General features: G+C 40.3%; 1 protein-coding gene across 1 annotated transcript in view; it reads right to left on the bottom strand.

Moving 5' to 3' along the window:
* The window catches only part of LOC121865327 (ATP-dependent DNA/RNA helicase DHX36-like), a gene marked incomplete at its 5' end in the record, with an annotated part of 109839 nt that overhangs the window by 58925 nt on the left and 35479 nt on the right, over window positions 1–15435 (bottom strand). Inside the window, 3 exon segments of the mRNA XM_042364666.1 lie at window positions 3975–4054; window positions 4057–4150; window positions 14299–14500. Of these exon segments, the coding sequence (XP_042220600.1) occupies window positions 3975–4054; window positions 4057–4150; window positions 14299–14500 (376 nt within the window).

Genomic DNA, 15435 nt, shown 5'->3' on the forward strand with positions numbered 1-15435 from the left:
CTACCAATGCCTGTGTCACCTACCATGCCTTTGTGTCTACCATGCTATGTGTGCCCCTACCATTAGCTATATCATACCATGCATCTGTGTCACCCTACTGTGCTACTTACCGTCACCTCACCATGCCTCTGTCACCTACAGTATGTGTCACCCTACTGTCTTCTGTGTCACCTACCATACATTTGTGTACTACCGTAGCTACATGTCACCTCTCAAGCTGTGTCACCTACCATGCATCTGTGTCACACCTACCATAGCCCTATTCACCTACCATGCTTTGTGTCACCTACCATTCTTCTGTGTCACCTACCATGCTCTGTGTCACCTACAAACTTCTGTGTCACCTCACCATACCTTTGTGTCACCTACCATGCTCTGTCACCTACTGTACCTTTGTGTCACCTCACCATCCTGTGTCACCCCACCATAGCTTCGTGTCACCTACCATAGCTTCTGTCACCTACCATGTTCTGTGTCACCTCTGTTAGCTGTGTCACCTACCATGCTTCTGTGTCACCTACCATAGCTTCTTGTGTACCTACCATGCTCTGTGTCACCTACCATAGCTTCGTGTCACCTACCATGCCTTTGTGTCCCTACCATGCCCTGTGTCACCCTACCATGCCTCTGTGTCACCCACCAGCCTGTGTCACCCACCATGCTTCTGTGTCACCTACCATAGCACTGTGTCACCTACCCATGCTTCTGTGTCCACCTGCCTTTGTGTCACCTACCATGCCTTTGTGTCCACCATGCATCTGTGTCCCTACCATGCCTTTGTGTCACCCACTGTAGCTATGTGCCTACCCGTAGCTGTGTCACCTCACCATGCTTCTTATGTCACCTACCATGCCTTTGTGTCACCTAGCTATTATGTCTACCCTACATACTACTGTACATGTCACCTACCATAGCTATGTGTCACCTACCATGCTTCTAATGTCACCTACCATATTTCTGTTAGTCACCCTACCATGTTCTGTATCACCTACCATAGCCTACAATGTCACCCACCATTCTGTAACCTTCTCCTACCTACTAGGTCTGCTCTGTACTATGTCTCACACCATGCCCTGTGTCACCCACCATGCCTTTGTGTCACCCAACCAGCTTCTGTGCCTCACCATGCTTCACCATCACCTACCATGCTGTCACCCACCATGCTTCTGTGTCACCACCATGCTTCTGTGTCACCCACCATGCTTCTGTGTCACCCACCATGCTCTGTGTTCACCCACCATACCTTGTGTCACCCACTATGCTTCTAAGGTCACCCACCATGCTCTGTGTCACACACACCCATGCTTACTTTGACCATGCTCTGTGCTCCCACTCATTGCTGCTTCTCTGTGTCACCCACCATAGTTCTGTCACCCACCATAGTCGACCCACCACACCTTGTGTCACCCACCATGCTTCTGTGTCACCTCTACACTGTCTCAGCAAACTGTGTCACCTACCATGCTTCTGTGCCCACCATGCTTCTGTGTCACCCACCATGCTCTGTGTACCCACATTGCTACCATGCAGTCACCCACCATGCTTCTGTGCCCACCCACCATGCCCGGGTCAATTCACCATGCCTGCACCCACCATAGTCCCCTAGTGTCACCCACCATGTCCAGGTCACCCACCACACCCCAGGGTCACCCACCATGCTTCCCACTCCACCTTGTGTCACCCACCATGCTTCTGTGTCACCCACCATGCCCTGGTGTCACCCACCATACCTTTGTAGCCACCCACCATGCTTCCCACCCACCATGCTCTGTGTCACCCCACCACACCTTGTGTCACCCACGCCTGGTGTCACCCACCATGCCTTCCAGCACAGCCCTCCCACAACATGCTCTGTGTCACCCACCACATGCTTTGTGTCACCCATGCTTCCTGTGTCACCCACCATAATTCCTAGGCTCACCCACCATACCTTTGTGTCACCCACCATGCTCCTCTGTGTCATCCACTACACCTTTGTGTCACCCACTATGCTTCCTGTGTCACCCACACAAGCTTCCCAGGTCACCCACCATGCTTCTGTGTCACCCACTACACCCAGGCCACCCAACCAGTTTCCAACACCCCACACCTTAGTCACCCACCATGCTTCTGTGTCACCCACTGCTCTGTGTCACCACACTATGCTCTGTGTCACCATGTTCTGTCACAACCATCCTTGTGTCACCCACCATGCTTCTGTGTCACCATCCACCATACCTTGTCACCCACCATGCCTCTGTGTCAATCACCACACCTTGTGTCACCCACTATGCTTCTGTGTCACCTACCATACTTCTGTGTCACCCACCATACTTCCTTCAGTGTCACCCACCATGCTTCTTGTGTCACCCACTATGCTTCTGTGCTCACCCACCATGTCTGTGTCACCCACCATGCTTCTGTGTCACCCACCATGTCACCACCATGCTCTGTGTCACCCACCATACCTGTGTGTGCCACCCACCATGCTCTGTGTCACCCACCATACCTTTTGTCACACCCACCATGCTCTGTGTCACCCACCATGCTGCTGTCACCCACCATACCTTGTGTCACCCACCATGCCTTCCCAGGCTCACCAACATACCTTTGTGTCACCCACCATGCTTCTGTGTCACCCACCATCCTCTGTGTCACCACCATGCTTCTGTGTCACCCACCATGTTTCTGTGTCACCCACCATGCTCTGTGTCACCCACCATGCTCTGTGTCACCCAACCATGCTTCTGTGTCACCCACCATACTTTGTCACCCACTCATGCTCTGTGTCACCCACCATGCTCTGTGTCACCCACCATACCTTTGTGCTCACCCACCATGCTTCTGTGTCACCCACCACATTCTAGGTCACCCACCATGCTTCCACCTCGCTTCTGTGTCACCCACCATGCTCTCTGTGTCACCCACCATGCTTCTGTAGCCACTCTACATGCACCTTTGTGTCACCTACCATGCTTCTGTGTCACCCACCATACCCTTTGTGTCACCCACCATGCTTCTGTGTCACTCCACCATGCTTCTGTGTCACCTACCATACCTTTGTGTCACCTACCATACCTTTATGTCACCTACCATGCTTCTGTGTCACCTACCATGCTTCTGTGTCACTTACCATACCTTTGTGTCACCTACTATGCCTCTGGTCCAATAATACCTCTGTGTTACCTCCATGCATCTGTGTCACCTACTATGATGCTTCATTCTTTGCCTGCAGTTCTGGTAAGTGTTACTTTTTTACATTTAGTAATTACAAGTACACATATATGGGTCGATAATTTTTTATTGTTGTATTTTGTAAGAGGGGGGGAAGTGCCTCGATAAGTCAGAATTTGGGATAACTCGGCAAGGCCAGAGCAAAATATGTGTCAAGTTATCGAGGGTTTACTGTAATAATTAAACTGTTAATATTCACCATAGTGCTTATTGCTTAAAATTTTACCAGGTTTAAAGGCAAAGATTATGAACAGTTTTATTTAAAATAAAGAGTTAGTAAAGAGTTTCATATGACCCTGGCCACACGTCAAGCTTAGCTGGAGGAAATCCAAATGTATGGGAGTTGTCCAACATTTGGAAAACCTGCTGAAGAACAGCAAAAAAGAATTGGAGGTTAGAGGAAAACTAAAAAAGTGTGATAGTCTCCTAAGTACAGAGTAATGTTACTGACAAAGTATGTCCTCTTCAAAATATTTCTACACTCAATCACCTTTAAGATAGAATAAGAATATAGTACAGTACAGAGTTCTGTTGATCTAAAAGTAGTAACAGGAGTAACAGGAATAAACTTAGGAAATTATGATATGTAGTAATGGATCAAGAAAAGACTTTATGGTAGCACAGGGTAATTAAGTGGTTTAATTAATGGTAGGATTTCCACAGAATATTCTATTATTGTATTTTTTCTGAAAGAAATGTTAAGTTTCCAGTGGAAAGCTACTAACACTACACTATACAGTATACTACAGAACTGCACTTGCCAATGGAATTATAAATGGGTCCTTAAAAGATAGAGATGCTGCCACTGTCAAGATGGGTCCAACACAGGAAAATATGGCATGAGCAGCATACGACCTGTCAATGGGTCTATTGGGAGAGCAGATGGAAGCCCAGAGGCGCTTTCACCCCCATCCAGTGCATTGATTGCCCGAAGCATCTGGTGAAAAGAAAAAAAAATTACATATAGACAGTATTTAAATGTGGCTTCACAGTTTAAATAGTACAGCATGGACCGGTGTGGAGGACTAGTTTCCCTTTTAACACTTGTTAATAAATGATTACACTATTGGGAGTGTGCTGATGGTGGAACAATCCTCTGATGCACTAGTATCCAACAAAGAGGACAGTAACTCACTAATTGCTGAACTCTAAGAATCTGGGGATCAACACTTGCTTGGTCACCCTACATCATCATAACCGGAAAAAGTTAGAATGCCTTAAGGGGAGCGTCCGGCTGAAGCACGGAATTTGTTAATAATTGATCAATCAATAACAATTTCCTGTCAGCAATTAAGAACACCAGATACAGCTGCTCCCCGACTTACAACAGGGTTATTGACCCAAATCCAGGTCGTAAGTCGAAAATGCTTAAATATTACATAGAAAATCTAAAATGGGTGTCTCTTTTTCTTCTCAGCACCACAAAACTCTCACTTTTAAGCTTGCCAGCCATTTCAAAGTAAATTACAAACAAAATTTTCTATGTACTGATGTTGGGACTCAATATCAATAAATTAGACAAAATTTTGGTACGACTGAGGTGGTCAGAATCGAGTAGGTCGTAAGTTGGGGAGGAGGTGTTCATTGTTACTCTACCCCTGAATCGGTTCTGCCTAATCCTTAATTCTTGATACCTAATTTTTCTCTTATATTTTTATCAATTTTGAAAATCCTACTTCTCACAAAGTTCTTGCTAAATTATGTTGAAATTCATGTGGAATATAAGTAATTTACTCTTTCTGAAAGTAATATATACCGTAAGTTGCTTGATAAGTTGACATTTTAAGGTTGAAAAAATCTTTCCAAAACCAGGGGTCGACTTATACGAAGAGTATAAAATGTGAAGCTTTACCACAGAGTGGTAAACAAGTAGAACAGCCTGCCTAACACTTGCTGTGCATCAATTAGTGTAACTCCCGTGGCCTCACGCAAGTATTTCTGACTGAAATTCATGTTTGGTAAACTTATTTAACATAGAGATTATAATATAATAGTAAATTCCAGTATAATTTAACAGAGATTATAATAAAATAGTAAATTCCAGTATAATTAAATGAACACAACACCACATGCCATTTTCAACAGCTGATGGACAGTAAACAATCGATCAGAACGCCACTAAACCCAGGCGGCCAGCCAGACAACTACCCAGTACTACGTTATGGGTGCCATCTGCGCAATTTTATGATAGCACTATAGATTGTGAGTTCACATACACTACAGGGGTAATGACAGTTTAATGATACCTAATGGCAGTTAATTGAATATACACACAATGACACCGTAATTAAAACCTTAACTCTAAGGTAAAAAGTTAAAACTTTAACTTCAAGATTAATTTTACTTCAAAGTTATAATTTATTGACAATAAAAGCATGTATGATCACATTTTAAAATCCTTCAAAGTCTGTTGGTTGTTCATCATCTAACATAAAGAGGTTTGCATATGGGTCTGAATCACTGGAACTTCCGACTTTGTCTTCATTATGTTTGCTGTCAACCTCCTTCTCGTCACTGTCTCGCCACAACAAATCATCTTCTTACCCATCCTTTGCATTTGAAATCCCACATTTTTGGAAAGATTTTACAATAGTTTCTACACGAACAGCTTCCCAAGACTTTATTACAAATTCGCACAACACATCCAATGGTGGAGCACGCATATTATCACCCTTCGTGAATGACTTTTCTCCCTCAACCATCCATTTATTCCAATTAGAACGAATATTGTCCTTAAATGGCTTATTTAGGCTTGTTCAGTGTCCCCAATACACTGAACAAGCCTACATGGCAATTTACTAAACCATCGTGGCTTTATGCTCTTGCTGGCATCCACTCATTACCCACACACCAACCTGACAACAGTTGAAAATATCTTTTACCCACGGCTCCCCCAGCAAAAAGGATGAAATATGACTCAAGTTTCAAGCTGAAAGTTGTTGCGTTTGCAAACTCTTCAAACAACAGTGCTGCAGCGGATGACAGTCTAAGTCTACGCTGTGTGCTGACAGTGTAACGGACCCATAGTTTCGCAGCTGGCCGCGTGGTGTTGGTGGCGCCACTGGTAGTTTGTTTACACCAGCGGATACATATGGTGGATTGTAAGCCAGGTGTACCATAATGTTATACTATCGTACTGTATATAGCGGTACTATCAAGGTGCTATACTGGTATGCTGTGTAAAAAATTAAAATTTTATTGGAGGTGCTGATTTTGGCTTGGTGTTTACCAGAGTTCTTACGAAGATAACGTACTGAAGCTTTTTAGCGGTTGCTTGCTGTCCTAAGTAGATCCTGTTGCCCACTTCCCTTTTTGTATGAACATTTCAGTTCTAGCCTAGCATATGTTTGGGCCTTGGGGGGTCGACTTATACGGCGAGTATAGGTCTAAGTCTGAATTTTGAACTAAAAATCTTGAGGTTGACTTATACGGCGAGTATAGGTCTAAGCCTGAATTATGAACTAAAAATCTTGAGGTCGACTTATACAGTCAACCCTCACTTTACGCGGTCCCACATTCCGCGTTTCCACGTTTACGCGGTGCCCTGCCAGAACCCAGGATGCTCACATTCCGCGGTGGGTGTACCCCTTTACACGGGTGAAGTATAATTATTTTATTTAGCTCATAAAATTCATACAAATTATCCGGCCAGAATATAATTTACATTGCTGGAATTCTTACAATTTGATGATCATTTTGAATATAAACATCATAGATTTTGCATTAGACATACAAATTTTAGATATAATGTTTACTCTGAGTAAATATGTTATCTTTTGTGCAAAATATATGACATTTATATTCAAAATATTCCTGGTCTTACAAGGAATCCAGCAATGTCAATTATATTATCCTAACTTTAGTCTGATTTATTATTTATTACTAAAAAGGTAAACAGTCTGGTATTCCCACACATTTATCTAGTAGGGACGTTGGTGGGGGGTGGTGGGGGGTGGGGGTGGGGGGAGGGAGGGACCAGCGACCGACCATCTGTTACCGTGTGAAGAATATTTTTTTTTTTATTAACTGAAGATTTTTATTTTAGCTCATAAAATTCATACAAATTACCCGGCCAGAATATAATTTACATTGCTGGAATTGTTACAATTTGATGATCATTTTGAATATAAACATCATATATTTTGCATTAGACATAAAATTTTTAGATATAATGTTTACTCTGAGTAAATATGTTATCTTTTGTGCAAAATATATGACATTTATATTCAAAATATTCCTGGTCTTACAAGGAATCCAGCAATGTCAATTATATTATCCTAACTTTAATCTGAGGTATTATTTAATACTAAATGTTAAAATCTAGTTTTTTCACCCACTCTTTCTCTTGAAGGGAGGGTTGGTGGGAGGTGGGGGGGAGGGTTGGGACGGACTGACCATCTGGCTCGTTGGAAGAGGGGGGGGAGGCAAGGTGGGGTACTTTGATTGACAGATAGTGTCGTGAAGAATATTTTTTTTTTATTAACTGAAGATATTTGTTTTAGCTCATAAAATTCATACAAATTACCCGGCCAGAATATAATTTACATTGCTGGAATTCTTACAATTTGATGATCATTTTGAATATAAACATCATAGATTTTGCATTAGACATACAAATTTTAGATGTAATGTTTACTCTGAGTAAATATGTTATCTTTTGTGAAAAATATATGACATTTATATTCAAAATATTCCTGGTCTTACAAGGAATCCAGCAATGTCAATTATATTATCCTAACTTTAGTTTGAGGTATTATTGATTACTATACCTGGTTTTCCCCCCAAAATTTCTCAGAGGGAAGAGCCAGTGAGTGTACTGTGAGAAGAGGGGGAGGGAGTGGAGTCCATTATTTGAATGGACATTAACTTGGCGACTGTATTTCTCTATTTCTCTTAAGTATTAATTGTGTGCATGTACCATCATAAAATTAAGATGTTATTTTTACTAGAACATAGGTATTGTGTTGGAAAAAGTGGAGTTTGGGGGTCAGCTGGTCTCTATTTCATTTAATCCCATATGTTATGTTATTCATTTTACGTGTTTCTCACTTTCCGCGGTACCCTGTGGGTTACATTAACCGCGTAAAGTGAGGGTTGACTGTACGCCGCAATTTACGGTAATATTTTTTATTATCGCTTTCGTATTGGGTACATTAATTTTTTATCTACCTTACCATTTTTTCCTCCAAATACTTATAAAGATAAATCAGAAAATAATACACCAAGCCAAAAATGAAGAAAATCTGTTAAGCCCTGCACAGTATGCTAAACTACTACAGTAGAACGTCAATATAAAGCAATTCAATTTAAAATTATTGATTTAAAGCAACACCCACAATTAAGGACAATGTTTTAATTTAAAGCGAACCTTTCTTATTTTGCGCGAGTCAATCTGGCGCATCATATTTAAAATTTTGCTCCTAATGTTTCTCTGGGCACACTACACTGTCCTAAGGGCAAAGCTGTACTGTACATGTACTCAAATTAATGTACTAAATGATTACTCAAATTTTGGTCTAGTGAAAACTATAGCATGTTTATATTCAAATTAATCACTATCTTATAAGAATTCCAGCAATGTAAATTATATTCTCCCTGGTCACTTCTTTGACATTTTATAAGCAAAAAACATACTCAATCTAAAGGACATATATAAACAAATAAATACTTCACTAAGCCCCAACTGTCAAACATGTCACTGTCACCCCCCCCCCCCAATCTTCCCAGCCAGGGTTTGGTGTTTTAGGCTTAAAGTATTAATCTTATATACAGTGGTCCTTCGGTTAACGAGATTTCGGTTAATGAGTTACCTTCCATAAGATTCTTAACTTCGGTTAACGAGCAATCCCTCGATTAACGAGTTTCTTACGAGCTGACCTGAACATGTTTTCCCTTGCATTTGGCGGTCCACCAGCTGTAGTATTAGTCCGCCAATACAGTAATCGGTTCTACGGTTTAAATTCCTTACCATTTTAGTAAATACCAAGAAGTTTATACAATTCAATAATTTTACAAGTTTAATATCAAATTTTTTAGTAATTTTAACAATTATTGAACATGCCATCCAGCCTGCCAACACACCATACAGGACGTCAGTCTTTGTGTCTTTTCAGTAAAGGTAACATCTTGCTTGAGACTCTCTTCAACTAAATGCTTTTTTTCTGTATTTGCAAGCAAATTATTGGTCATTTTGAAATTTATTTTACATATTGACAATATATAATGCAGTGCAGTGTTGATTTAAAGAACATAATCTTGAATTACACCAAGAGAACTAAAATTTTATGGGTGAAATGGTGCCATGGGGTGACTCCTCTTCCACCCCATTGCCTTCTCTTTTACTCCACCCCCATTCTAATTCCCATCATCATCATCATCCAGGAGCCTTCTACATACACACCTCAAAGTAAGTTTACTTTTCTACCTTTTTTGTTGAATTTAGGCAATTTTCGGTGAGCTGGAACCAATTACTCCAAAACCCATTGAAACAATGGTTTCGGTTAACGAGTTTTTCGGTTAACGAGCAACCTTCTAGAACGGATTGTGCTCGTTAAACTGAGGGACCACTGTAATGTCACAGACTAAAGTTAAGAGAATATAATTTGCATTGCTGGAATCCTTTCAAGACAGCGAACAATTTGAATATAAACGTCATATATTTTGCACAATGAGATAAACATTTTTGCTCTCTGTAATAAAATTCTTAAATTAGAACTAAAATTTGTATGTCTAATGCGAGCTATGGCATGTTTATATTCAAACTAATCACTATCTTATAAGAATTCCAGCAATGTAAATTATATTCTCCCAGGTCACTTCAGTGACATTTTATAAGAGAAAAACTTTGTCACTCTTAAGGACTGATAAATAAATAAGCACTAGACCTTGGCAGCAACTGTCAAACATATCACCTCACCTCCCCCTCATCTTCCCATCAGCTGATCACTAGTAAACAGACCATTTCATGTCCCTTAATTTTAGCTGTGTTGATTTATGAGTGTTTGTTTTAACATAATACTACAAAAAACAATGTTTTGTTTATTCTAGGAGATAGACTGAGGTGCATTTGGGTAGACTCTCAGTCTTTTTAGTATTTTGTGTTTCTCTCAAGTACCAAACTAAATTATTCCATTGAAACAACACTTCGATTTAGTGCAAATTCGGTTTAAAGTGACCTCTCTTGGAACCTATCTCGTGTTATATCGATGTTCTACTGTTCTAAGTTTTTGTTTTATTAGAATCGGCCCATAAATAGCCGAGCCTTAGGGATTTGAAGGTTAGAAAAACTCGTTCTGATATAAAGGTGGCGTGAGAGCAACTCATGATTGTACCTCACTCTCGCATATTTCATGGGTCATTGACTCGTGACGACGGTCTCCCGTGATTAGCTTGCTGAGAAAGGTGCCAGATACTGAATTTTACCAAGTGATTGCTATTACTTTATGCCAATATATTATTATAAATACAGGTCCACCACCGATTTTCCAGCACTCTTGGTTCCAAAGCCTTGCTGGATTATCCGTTTTGCCGGACCAACCGAGGTCAGGTAATAATACAAGGTCTGTCCAAACTTTTTAAAAAATCAAATTTATTGCTTTACTTACAACTTAATCAGACTTGTCTCCTTCAAAGTACTCCCCCCCCACTGTTGATACACCGCTCCCAACGTTTTTCCCAGTTCTGGAACGCGTCCTGGAACGCGTTTTGAGGGCTGGTGCGCAGGTCTCATAGTGAATTTTCTTCTATCTGTTATATCGTCTGAATCGGTGACTGTTCAGGGTGGATTTCAACTTTGGGAACAAAAAAAGTCCGCAGGGGCCAAATCGAGAGAGTAGGGCGGCTGGGGGACGATAGTCGTCTCGTGCTTTGCCAAAAAGTCACGGTTAAAGAGCGACGCGTGAGCAGGTGCATTGTCATGGTGCAGCATCCACGTCTTGTTTGTCCACGCCTCAGGCCTCTTCCTTCGCACTGCCTCCCTCAAACGCTTCAGGACCTCCAAGTAAACCTCTTTATTGACTGTGTGACCACGTGGAACAAACTCATGATGAACGACGCCCTTCCAATCAAATAAGACGATCAACATCACCTCCACATTTGAGCGACTCTGACGTCCAGATTTGGGATCGTCTTCGGTGGATGTTCTTCCCCTTTTGAAACGCTGGTACCACATGTGACATTGCGTATGGCTCAAACAATCCTCCCCATAAGCCTGTTGCAATATTTGAAAAGTCTCCTTAAAAGTTTTTCCAAATTTGAAACAGAATTTCACACAAACACGTTGCTCTTCAAGATCCTTCATTATTCAACTTGCAACAAATCGCCAAGTGCACTAAACACACATTCACTCTAGCGTGTGTAGCTCAATGACCAATTAACGTGGCGTGATGAAACTAGTGCTAGACTAAAGGTCAAGGTCACCGCTACACAGCGCTACCATTGCGAGCACGCTGCGCTGGCTCGTTGGCCCGCTATTTAAAAAGTATGGTTTCTTTTTGGACAGACCTCGTAAATAAACAATACACCTCTGACCCATTAATGATACACCTCCTGTGTCTCTAAAGCACCATGGACTGCTAGAAACATAAATTAAACAAATATTAAATGTAAATTAAATGTGAAAAAGCCATAATTTTGAGCACCATATTACTGTACACACTTTGTACTCAAATGTACTAAGTTAATTACTAAAAATTTTATGTCTAGTGCAAACTATGTGATGTTTATACTCAAATTAACCATTGTCTTACAAGGATTCCAGCAATGCAAGTTATATTCTGTTAAGTCTAGTCAGCGACATTTTAGAGGATAAAAACTTTAAGCCTAAAACTACCTTCACCCTGGCTGGGAGGATGGGGGAGGTGAGGTGTTGACAGCTGTCAGGGAGGGGAGATAACAAAGTGCATAGTTCTCTTTTAGAGGGAGTTTAAGTTTTGCACTTATAAAATGTCACTGCACTGACTTGGCAGGATATAGCTTACATTGTGGGAATTCCTGTACGATAGTGATTAATTTAAGTACAAACATCCCATAGTTTGCACGACATAAAATTTTTATTAATTAACTTCGTACATTTGAGTACAGGTTTGCCCTTAGGACAATTATTTCTTTTACTCTTTTTCACAATATGTATTTAGGATGGTGTGTATATGCAAATGAGTAAAAATAGATGAAGTTATGTATATCAACCCAAAAATGAGTTGAAAAATAACTATAACATCTCACAGCTTGGCCCAGTAGCCTGGTGGTTGCAGTGACGAGTCTAACCTGGCTACAGTGCCATGATTAATCACTATTAAGCATTATTATATCAGTAAACATTAATAGTAACAGTAAATCCAGTGAAGTATGGCAAGAAGGGAGGGAAGTTAAGTGCCCTCTCGTAATTTTGTCAGGACTAAAGGAGGTGCCGGACCATCAGTTCCCGGAAAATCGGTGGTGAACCTGTACTTTTCTACAGCTTTTCCTATGTAAACAGAAGGGTCCTCTAAATGAAGGTGGGGTAGAATAATCATGCATAGCTACATAAATATTACGAATTACACAATAATTAATACATCAGCATATAGCCATAGGCAACAGCTTTCTTCAGGAATTTTTCAGAATATTTTCGTAATTTTCCGACTTTCATCCCGGACGCCCCCCTTAACTAATAAGGCAGCAGAGCAAGGTGCACATAACAGTAACATTACTGAAAAACTAATGCTGTCAACACTATGCCCTACATTATCTTCAACTTAGTGAATATTGTACAATCTCTAAATGTCCTAATCTCAAAAACTGTAGGTTAATTGAGAAAAAAAAAGCATGTACATAAAGGGAGTTTTACTGTCATGAGATGCAAGAAAAAAAATGACAAGGAAGATATTTCTGTGTCTGGTAAGTGTATTTTGATAATGATTCAAGGATCTGCATTTTAGCAGGTATCAATATCAATGTGATGGTTTAAATACTATTTCAGCAATGACAACCCAACTACAGTATATTCTTTTCCATCTATACTCAGCAGACTGATTCCTCTACAGTTTTTACACTTTTTTTTTACTGTCTTCCTTTACATAAGGCAATTATTACTGGATTAGATTGCTGATATAGATCTTATCCTGTTTTCCATGTCATCTGACATACTTTTAGTGGGATACTTATTATTTTCTGCATTCAAATTTTTCAATATTTAGGCTCCAGAACCTTCCACTTCCAGAGAATTGCACAATTTGAATTTGTTTATTGCTGTTTAAATCTCTTCTCTAAATGATTTCCTCTACAGTATATCTTAGTTTTGTCTTTCTTCCACCATCCATTAGCATAAAATATGTTCCTTCCTTCCAATGACTGACTATCTATCCTGTTTCTCCTTTGTATCTCTTTATCAGCTAATGGTACACCATTCCCTTCCCCATTTGCGTTCTTATACCAGGAAGTTTTTCAATACAATTTTCAGGTACCAACAAATTACAGCTTAACTTTCTTTATGTTAACGATTTCTTAACAGGGTACCAAATGAGCTTAGATAATATGGGAATTATGGTGAAATTGCATAATGTTGTAGTAATGTCGGACGTGGAGGGGCACTGAGCGCTCAGGAGCAGGCGAGGAGGGATGCCTAGTCCACCAGCCAAACACCCTGCCTCCAACTCACAATTCACTCCCCACTTTTCATTTCTCTTATTTTATAGTTTTGAATATTTTCTGTATTTTATAGTCACATTAGAGCATTGAAGTGATATCGTTATTATATATTTTCTATATTTCTAAGTTAAATTAAAGCAATGAAATTATAATTCCACAATGTTCATGGTTCCTTATGCATATAAACACCGCGACAAGCGGTTGGGAATTATGAATACTCTGCATTAGACTGCAAAATTAAAAAAAAAAAGAGATAGTAATAGAGGTACTGTACTATACCCTTGAAATTAAGAACATGAATTATCGTGACCCAATGTATAAGAGCAATACTGTAATAACAAATAAAAATAATAATATTACAATAACAACATTAATACAGTAATAACAATAGAGCAATGAAATAATAATAAAAATAATGATAGATTAATAATAATAGTGATAATAATAACATTGACTTACCTGAAGTGACACATCCACCACAGATGGGTCAGGAGGCATCATTACTTTGGATAAGAATGGCCTCACAGAACCTAAAAGCATGATCTTAATATGAAGGATAATCTCTTCAAGACGAGTGCGTTGAATCTCTGGTAGGGGATAATCATCCAAGGTCAATTTTCGTGCACGTGTGAACAGATGATAACACACACCATCTTGTACTCTGAAGAAAAATACAAGAAAAATAAAGTATTGATCCTGAAATCCCATTTCATAATCAAATTAGGATGAAACAACTCCATACCAATCAAAAATGGTAGGGGTTAAAACCCCAGGCTGCAACTTGTTACTGGGGGAATAAATTGGATCCCATGACTGTTAATACAGGGGGGCCCCCCCAAATTTGCGGGGATTGGATTCTCAAAATGCAGAATGTCCGCGAATAACATTTGCTGACGGGGGGGTGGGTGTGTGTGTGTGTGTGTTACATTTTAGCTTGCATACAAAGAAATGTATATTCCCTTTATGTGTTTGCCCTTAGGACAATTATTTATTTAACCTGTATTGTATACAGTATATGTGTAATAATAATAATAATAAATGGTTTATTAATAGAGTTGCAGCCGGTGGCTGAAAATATACAAACTTACATTTGATTTAGACATAATGATATGCGTTGAATACATTTACAGGGCTGTAAAGTACATAAATCAGATGTTTATTATTTTAACAATAGATGGGATGGTGCTATTCTTATATTTATCGGTGCGGGCTCTTATGGGCTGAATTTTATTGTAGTGGCGGACTGAGCGAGGTGGGTGGACTGCCGGTGGCAGGTGGCGGCGATGACGAGGATGGTGCACTAGTCCACTGCCAAACCTTGCTAGTGCTTGGTGGTGGAGGTCACTGAGGGATGGCATTTCCAGGGTGGATAGAGCGTTGATGTAGCCGGAGTAGTCTGTGCCGAGCATGGTTCTGCAGGCCCTTTTCTGTACCTTCTCTAGCTGACATTGTTGGGTGGAGTTGAGAGAAGACGACCAGGCTGGTGACGCATACGTTAGTTTGGGGAGAATAAAAGAGTTGTAGATAATCCTCAGCTATGGCGTGGGTGTCCCAAGTGACCTAAGTCGTCGTAGCATCTAGACTTGGTACGAGGCT

The sequence above is a fragment of the Homarus americanus genome, unplaced genomic scaffold (assembly GCF_018991925.1).
Source record: "Homarus americanus isolate GMGI-L3 unplaced genomic scaffold, GMGI_Hamer_2.0 scaffold37359, whole genome shotgun sequence".
NCBI classification, from domain to species: Eukaryota; Metazoa; Arthropoda; class Malacostraca; order Decapoda; family Nephropidae; genus Homarus; species Homarus americanus.